The 9,742-nt window shown below is 36.0% G+C and overlaps 1 protein-coding gene across 1 annotated transcript; it reads right to left on the bottom strand.

Moving 5' to 3' along the window:
- Positions 1–5,312: 5,312 nt before the first annotated feature.
- Positions 5,313–8,093, bottom strand: LOC121259700 (patellin-1-like). Its single transcript, XM_041161416.1, has 4 exons — positions 6,670–8,093; positions 6,434–6,558; positions 6,175–6,316; positions 5,313–6,079 (listed from the first exon to the last, which is right to left on the bottom strand). The coding sequence occupies exons 1-4, from the start codon at positions 7,930–7,932 to the stop codon at positions 5,825–5,827; spliced, it is 1,785 nt and encodes a 594-aa protein (XP_041017350.1). The 5' UTR covers positions 7,933–8,093; the 3' UTR covers positions 5,313–5,824.
- Positions 8,094–9,742: the final 1,649 nt, after the last annotated feature.

The raw sequence follows: 9,742 nt of genomic DNA on the forward strand, positions 1-9,742 counted from the left end.
TAAATAAAATATTATTATAAAATATTTTTTAATACCATTTTATTTTGAGATTTAAAAATATTGAATTATTTATTTTATTTTGTGTAAAAATTTAAAAAAATTATAATAATTCAATAAAAGAAAATGAAATGAGTTGAGATAAATTATAAAAATAAGTGAAATTAAGGTTTTTACAAAGTTTCAAGTGAATGAAAGCTAGACATGTGATACTGCATATTATATGTATGAGAAATACTACTTTGTCGTCTGAAGTCTACTGCTCAAGTGTATTGCTTGCCATTTTAAAAAAAAAAAATATTTTATTTTATTTAAGAATTAAGAAAGTAATTTTAAATATATTGACATATTTTTTTATTTTTTAAAAATATTTAAATATATTAAAAAAATTAAAAAAAAAACTAATGGTACACTTAGCGGTGTTACTCAGATGCCGCCCCACCTTAATGTAAAAAAGTTTTTTTTTTCTTTTTTTTTATATTTTTTAATATATTTAAATATATTTAAAAAATAAAAAAATAGACTAATATATTTAAAATCACTTTCGATCAAATAGCGGTGAATTGGAGGTGTAAATGGACATAATAGTGTTTTCCAAGTATACAATAACCAAAAGAGGAGAGAAAGAAAGAAAGAAATAAAGTCCAGTGTGGGCGAGGCCGTACACATGTAAATGCCAAAAGTTGAAATTCCTTTCACAGTCACTGTCGTGTACAGATGTTTGCGGATATTGTACTCCATCGCATTTACTGCTAACTGCTTGTCCTTAACTGACAAGACATGTTTTTTCTTAAAGAAAGAAAAGAAAAGGAAATTACAAATTAGAAAGAACAGCCTTCTATACCTGCAGGACATAGTTTTTAATGATTGTTATTATATTTTCTAATCGAGACAAGTGCTGTTTAAACTCCCATACATATAAGTGTTGTACCTATACATACATACATACATATTAGGTGAAAATTACGCCTAAAACACGTTTATCTAATTTAATTATATAATTATTTTTAAGAATTAATATTATTTTTATTAAGAAAAAAATTTTGATTAATAATGTAATGCTTTTTGAAAAAAAAATATAATTTCTAACATAAAAAAATTTGACAGTTAATCATAATTAAATAGATGATAAATAATTACACGCTTTCATTTTTTTCCTTAAGTAGATAATTAAGTAGATGAGAATCATAAGATAAATAGTTGTTTTATCTTGGTTTCTCCATGCCATTTATTTACTACATATTAAAACAAGAATAGTTACAAAATATAATAATTCTTAAAATTTTTCAGAGTATATGTTTCAACATGAAAAGAGTAGATGGAATTAAAATTATGCCGTAGAAAATATGATTCTCACAATAATGGCATGTGAAAAGTGGGAAAAAGAAAAGATATAAAAGATCAAAGTGAAAATATAAGTTACTCTTACCTTTACAAGGCCCTCACATATTCACTTTATTGTCCAATGCTAAAACACTATAAGCATAACTTTCAACAGGATGTAGGTCACCTCTTAGGTTCCTTTCTTTGCTGCTTTCGAAGGTCAATAACATCAGGTATCTCAACACAGTATGAGTGTTGAAAAAAAAATGCATATAAGTAATGAAAAATGCAGTATATAATACAAGATTAGAAAGAAAAGTACTCAATGGCAAGAAAAAGTATACATACATATACCTCTTGGTAGCAACAGCCTGAGCAACCTGTTAAAACAAATAGCCATTTTATGATGACATTTGCGTTACCAATTACGGTTTTCAATACAAGAAAATTAAGCTACAAATGTGTTTAAGAACAAAACCCAATTACATTTTAGTTTCTTAGAACCAAACACCCCAGAGAAAATTAAGAAAATAGAAAGGAAAAGAACATAAAAAATTAGAGCAGCATGATTTACAGTTGAAACTTGTGTTGAGATTTTGTTCTTGAAAATGTTCATGGTTGTCACGCACAATCTTCTTCCGTTCTTTAATTAAATCCTTAAAAGTCCCATGACTTTTTTAATTTTATTCACAAATAATAGCCTTTTCATCTTCTCTCCCAGGCACTCTCTGTCTTCTCCTTCTCTATCTCTTCTCTCTCACTTTGTGGTATAATTTACCAAAGATAAAAAAAATGAAACAACTGGCTCAAAGTGGGAGAAACATGCATTTGCAGTGACATGCAAACATTTCCAACGTATATTTCACTCTCAGAATTTATATTTTTTCCGTGACTTACAAACAATTCAAATTTTCCAAAAAAACCGACAACTCGATATGATTTCCAAACAAACAAAGCACATTTATCAATTGTAATTATCTTCAAAGTCGACAATTTTCAAACGTTAAAAGTTATTAAGGTAAACATTTTCACTTGGCAATGAATGTGAATACATATTTTAAGCAAAATTTCATTCCAACAAATAGAGAAATCATTTCCCATCAGAAATTTTCTTTTCTTAAGCAAGCTCATATCAAAACACTCATCTACAAGAAATCAATCACAGGGGATTGGAAAGATTACCGTAAGTGTGGGCTGATTGAAGTCAGAACGATGATGCGACAACAGTTTGAATTGGGCTGTGATGGGGCTAGTCGAGATGGAAATCGACAGTTCATCACACTGGAAAGGAGCCGTTCGGCCGGTCAAGAAGTTATCGGAGTCGCTGATGAATCGTGGTGGTTTGAAAACCCTATGCATTTCCTTTAAACTGCGCGTTGGCGCAATGCGCCTCTCCGATTGGCTCCCAATCCGGTCGACCGCAAGATCGGCGGGTGAGGCTTCTCCCGGTGGTGCGCGTGTCGGACGATGGTCATCGAAGAAGCTCGAAATGACTACCCCTTTATTCAACTGAAAACCTGAAAATACCAAAAAAAAACTAAACGAAACCACTGGAGACAAAGGGTCGGTGAGGAGAGGGAGGAGAGGAAGAGGAAGAAGGAGCTGACGCTCCCCTTCCCCCAACTAGATTCGGACAAGCGAGTTTCTAGAGAGAGATGGTATGGTTTCTAGAGAGTGAATTTTCGACTGAGACCAAAGCTGCATTCTTTAACGCCAAGTTAACGGAAAACAATAATTTTTGTTTGATATCCGTTTGATAGCCTCTTATATAATAGATAATAGATATGTATAGTTGCTTTTAACCCTAAACATTTTTCGTGAAAAGTAAAAGTAAAATACTTGATTTACTCGTGCGTTTTTTGTGATTGGACCCCATAAATATGATGGTTTAAATACAACACGAATTAATTAATTTGCTAAAACTTGATGAGCATTGCTAATTTGAACATTATTGAGTGCCAACTAACCAATGCTATTCATTTTATGAATATACTATTTATAGAAAACATATATAGTTAATTTAGAAAATGTCTATTTACAACCGGCCAAGGGAACTGCGGGGGCACCGCGTCCCACGTGGCCAGTTGACTTTTCTTTACATTTTATCTATTGCATTTAAAGTTTCCGATTGAATTAAAAACCTGTCTTCATCATTGTTTTAGACGTTTTTTTCTCGTCTTTTTATCTTTTCGCTATTAAAACTATCTTTTTTCCTTGCATCATCTACGTCTGCATCTGGAATAGATCTCTGCAAGAATAGAGTCGAGTTGAAGTATAGAAAAAACATTATAATTTGAGAGAACTATGAAAATAGTATCTGGACTGCAAATAATTTTTTCTTCCTCAAAACCAACTTAACATGCTTTTTCCTTCCTCTTTATATTCTTCTGTTTTTCTTTTCATATTCTTTTCCTAAACAACCAAAATAGGTATCTGGAAGTATAACATTTTCTTTACTTTTTGTTCTGATTTTTGTTTTTGATGAAGAGGTTTATGGAGATCAGGATATATTATCTGAAATAGTGGTGAAATGGTGGGTGACCATGGGATTTGTGTGTGCAACAATTTCTGGTCATCCGATGATGAAGTTTGAGAGTGGGTATACTGTGTAGACAGTGTTTGACGGAAGAAAGTTTGGAATTGAACCTTACTCTGATGAGGTGTTGCCCAGTGGAGAGCGACAATTTTTTTGTTCTGTAAACAGCGACAATCAGTTGTTCGACTTGCAGAGAATAGCGTATTTTAGAGAGAGAGAGAGAGAGAGAGAGAGAGGGGGGTTGCAGTTGCAAATAACGACCACCGTTACAAGCTACCCACAACGACCACTTTTAGCAGCTTCAGCTACCCACGACGACGACCACCAATGCAGATTCGGCTACTCACGATCGGCTACCCACGATAACGACCACTGGTACAGACTCACCATGACGACAACACTCTCTTGATTTTCGATTTCCTTGTTTTGTATTTTTCTTCATTATTTTTGTTTTTTTCTTTTTTTTTTCTTATTTTTTTAATAATATAATATTAGCTGGTTCCCCAACGGTTACTCGTGCTGGTGGTACGTAAAAGAACTGGTTAATTTAATACCAGGCAAGTAATTTTTGTTTACTCATTTTGTGGCCGCGGGGAAGGGGGGAACCAATGGGAAAATCATGGGACAGAAAAACGGCACATTAACATATATATAACCTTTGATATCGAGCAGAGGATCTTGCATGATAAATACGAAAACGACAACAACAGGTAAAAACGTAATTGATGAGAAGGGAGGCCGCTAGATTAGACATTGAATAAAACAAAAAAACACACACACACACGATAGGAAGTTCTTTTGATGGGAAAGACATCCACCGAAATGAAATAATCAGACTCACTTGATATATATATGTATAATAACTCACATTATTGGAGGGGGGACCCCCTCATCATCGATTAAACCTTTTCTTATAACCGATAATCAATTACGACTCTGCTAGTTGATTGAGCTTAATCTTGGTTTGATTCTTAAATATATCTCACCTCATCTCAATTTATTATTATAAATTTTTTAAATTTTAATATAAAATATAATAAATAATTTAACTTTCTTATATTCTAAAATAATAATAATATTAAAAAATAATATTCTAATAATATTTTATTATCTCAACTCAATTCAATATCTCAACTCAATTCAATCACACACTTGGCTCTGATTGAATTCGAGACTCAGCTTAACTCAACTCATCTTAATTTATCATTATAATTTTTTCAAATTTTAACACAAAATTTAATAAATAATTTAACTTTTTTAAATTCTAAAATAATAATAATATTAAAAATAATATTCTAATAATATTTTATTTAATTTCAACTCATCTCTAAGTCCAAACCAAATTAAGTTGATGAGAAACTGATTACCAATCACACTTTGAAGGAAATAGCCAGTTATTTAATTCCACCCTCAACATGTCAGAAACTATAAATATATGCAACATTATACCAAATAGATAACAAATGATCAGCTAAAATAGATAGAACAAGGAATATATAAATACAACAAATTTACACGAATTTTACAGGCAGAGAGAGGGGGAGGGAATCAAGAATAGTAACAGTTTCTGTCCACCGTTCACACGCATGCCCATTCCCCAAACCTGTGTACCTCAAATGTGTCCCCATCTCGTGCATCTCATGCTGTTGTTTCACCAGTAATTGTTTGCAATCCAAAACCAAGTAGACCCCCAAAAAAAAAAAAAAAAAAAAAAAAAAAAGGATATAACAATAATAATAACCAACAAAACTTGGAAAAGAAATACAAATAAATCCCCAATCCCCCATTTTATAAATTTCCAAACAAATTAACTTTCAACCAACGGAACGAAAGAAAGAAAGAAAGAAAGAAAACCTTGCACTAAAAACAAATTTAAGAACCCTGCTCTGTAATTCCAATGTCTCCCAATTGAATTGGCTGGAAAGTTACGCCGCCCACAGGCCATAAAAGTCGTCGATAATTTTGAGCTTAGTCAGAAGAGGGTTTGATCTTGGACCTGTACAGCAGCTTCTTCTTCTTAGAGGTTTGGTTATCAAAAGTAAGCACCACCTTCCCTTGCTCCCCAACTTTGAAGCTGTTGGAGATCACAGTTTCATCAGCAGCGGCAATCTTCCTTGTCTTCTGTACGATCACGGTGTACCCGCCCTCGGCAGTCGGCACAAATTCAGCTCCGTGACTCACATCCCAACCCACCACTCTGACTTCCCAAGCCAGCAGACCGGTCTGCAAATTCATCAAATGTCACATCCTATTACATTATACAAAGTACAAACGTAACATCAATCTTAATTAATGAAATTTGTTTGTTGCCTGCCCACCTCAGAAACTGGAAATTCAATGGTGTGTTTGGATGCCGGTTTAATTGTAACCTCCGTAACAGGATCAGCAGTTGTGAATTCCTCTTCCTCCTCCCTCTTCAGCCCACCGTACTGCGCTGGTACTTGTTCAGGAGCTATATATCTGTTTAATCAAGTGAGACTAGGGTTAGAATATTTCATATTAGTGATTCCATTTTCTTCCACAAGCACAAGCCAAATAAAAAAGACAAAAAGAAATGAACGAATTTATTAGACTCACTTGAAAAGAGTTTCGGCAGACTTTGATGGGCCAGCAAAGACAAATTTGCTCTTGGTCCTCTGCGTCAGGAAAGGACTGATCATCCTATTATAGGCTATATACCACCATGGAACGTTGATAAACACCTTCAACAGCCCCAAAATCCCACATTCAATTGCGATGAAAACGCAAAATAAATTACAAACATAAAAATAAACAGTTATCTAAAAATCATTGGGACTTCAGTTATAAAGTACCTGCTTGGCCAGGAACTCGGGGTAGTTATCCTGGAACAGTTGAACGGCCTGCTTGATGGCCTGCCAGAGCTCCCACTTGCGGATTCCAAAGGAATTCTTGAAATCGTTGACCTGAACAATGCTGGAGATGCCAGTAGGACTGAAATCAAGGTTCCTGATGCTCTTTTCTAAGAACTGAATTCTCCACTTGAGGAACTTGTGGCGCTTTTCCTCAGTGGCAAAGGTGTTCTGATACAATTCTTTGTCCTGAAACTCCCTGAAGACGTTGTAGCAAACTGGATGGCCTTCTTTGTCATACCCATGGGTGAACACCACCTTTTCCCAGTCATTTCCATGGTCTTCCTCGAGAAGAGCATCGATTCCGAACTCCTTGCGCCAGCGAACAGTGTTCTTGATCATAGTAAAAGCGTCCTTGACCTTGAAATCCCTGGCTCTTAGGAATTTCAAGAGGATCACATCGCTTCTCTCGTCCTCAAGCAGCGGGATACCCCAGATGGAGACCTCCTCAGGCGGAGGCGGAGGCGGAGGAGGGGCAGCCTCAGAAGCTGGCTCCGCTGGTTCAGTTGTTGTTGGAGGAGCCGAGACCTCGACTATTATGGTCTCTTTGATCGCCTCCACAGTCTTCGCGCCGTCCTCATCGGCAGCCGTCACTTTTTCCACCACCTCCTCAGCGACAACCTCCGTGATTGGTGCCGGTGGAGCCTTCTCTTCTTCTTTCGTTTCTACCGGTGGAGTTGTCTCAGTCACAGTTTCCACCGCGGCCACCACCTCAGTAACAACCTCTTCTTTCTTTTCCACCGGTGGTGGTGCAGTTACAGATTCGTCCGATTCCACTTTGGGAGGTTCTTCTGTTTTGGGGGGTACTTCAGCAGAAGGACCGGTGTCCTTATCCTTCTCCTCCTCCTTCTTATCTTCTTCTTTAGCGGGTGGAGGAGGCGGCGGAGCAGTGAATTCGTGCTTGTTGAGGGCCTCCTGGATGAGTAGCTTCAGCTCCTCAAGTGCCTTCTTCTGCGGCTCCGGTAGCTCTGCGACTACGTAGGTCTCTTCCTTGAAAGAGACCGATTGAGCAATCTTCACTTCCTCGTCCTCGGTCTTGGGCTTCTGGGCCGCTTCCACCTCTCCCGCAACCGGAGTCAACTGTTCCGTTACCTCGACTTCCGGTACGGGGGCCGGAGGCACTTTGTCAGCGATGGGTTTCTCGACGACGACATCCTCGGTGGATGGGGAGGCTTCAGGGCCGGGATTTTGGTGCTCCTCAGCCATGGAGAAAAAAACAATCCGCTGGGGTTGTAGTGAATGTTGGAAAGGGAGGGGGAGGAGCAAGACAGTGTGTGTGTTGGAGCGTGGATGCGTATAAAGGAACAGAGGTTGTTGGGGGACGGTGGAAGGGCTTAAAACAAGGGATTGCGAGAGAGAGAGAGAGAGAGAGAGAACCAGTCTGTCAGACCAGCAATGCCAGCTAGTAGCCTAGTACGCCACTTCGTTAATGGGACCCATTCCAACGCCCCCCTCTATGACTATGAAGCTCCCACATCCATATTTGGTAAAAAAATATGTAAAACCGAATCAACTGATACTTCTTCCCCGTCCTTCCCCTCCCCTCAACTGATTTTTTTTTTTTTTTTCTTTTCTTAATAAAAGAGTTTCTTTCAACTTTGCTATCCAATTCCTGAATATGGTGACTCTCTTAGTTAAAACGTGAAACTAGTGCGGAATCTCGCCAACATCGGCGGGGAGTTAATTACTTTCCATTCCAAAAATTATTTGGCTGTGCACTCAACCTTTCCTTTCCAAATCTAATAATAATTTGCCTTTTTTTTTTTCTTCCATATTTTGAAATCTGAATGAGTTTAATTCGCTGGAAAATATATAATAATAAATATTGGTGTTGTAGATTAAAATCAAAGTGTTGTATTTAGTTTCCTTATCCAATTTATCACATAGCGATGCGATTCCGAATAAACAACACAAAATAAAAAGAGCTATTTAGGTGAGTTGATTGTAAAAGTTAGCTGTGGACATGACGACTTTCCCTCTAGGTTAAATATATTAATGTAATCATGAGATTCCTTAAGAGGTTAGAATATATACGCAATTAGGTAGTCAGGACAGCAGTTTCCTTTGTCCTTTTGCGTTTACTAACATATGAATTATACTCCAAACACCCCGTTTTAATGTACGAAAATCAATACCACGACTTGCATATCAAACCCCCAGACATTGATGTTTTATGAGTAGTATAAATTAGGTTATGATGTGAGTAATAGTTGTGCTAACGTGACATATTTAGTTTGAATAATGACGTACACAAAAATTTAAATGTACAAATTTTGCTCACTCTTTTTTTTTTTAAAAAAAAAAAAAAAAGAAAGAAAAAGACTTTTTTTATGATGAGGTCAATTTGTTTGTATAAAAGACTCACGCGAGTTCGTTCACTTAGAGCTTATTTCAAGCATTATTCATATGGTTTTCAATTGCCCAATAATATGTAATATGTAATAAGTAGAGGATAAGAATAAGAGCCCATTTAGTTATCTTGCTCAAATTCGGATTCTTAAACGCTATATATATATAGAATTTTGAGCTTTTGTTTCACATTTTAATTTGTCGATCACGAGCTTCGCAGGAGTGCGTACGAGAACATGGCCTCCATTACACTACACATCAAAGGTTGTGGGAAAACAAGATTTTATTGTCAAAGCTATACAAAAGGAAAATAATAAAAGTGATTGAACACGAATTGTAAAAAAGAGATATACAAGTGTTGTATGCATTATGTATCAAGTTTGTTTAGAGTATGTTAACAGCATTATGCCTAAATGAATAGTCAGAAATAAAAGCTTATTTAAAGTGTGAACTCATCAGCATACGACTTTATTTATTTATTATTATAATTAAATGGCACACCACTCTATTATTACTAAATAGTGTTGAAAAATAAAATAAAAGAACCAACCAGCTGCAAAAGAGTGGTGGGGAGAACGTCAGTCAGTCCAATTGTGATCCACGTACAACCTGCTAGACAAAATCCTCCTCTTAACAATTAATGCCTTTTAATTAATTTATTTCTTTT

Source organism: Juglans microcarpa x Juglans regia, chromosome 4D (genome assembly GCF_004785595.1).
Source record: "Juglans microcarpa x Juglans regia isolate MS1-56 chromosome 4D, Jm3101_v1.0, whole genome shotgun sequence".
Lineage (NCBI taxonomy): Eukaryota > Viridiplantae > Streptophyta > Magnoliopsida > Fagales > Juglandaceae > Juglans > Juglans microcarpa x Juglans regia.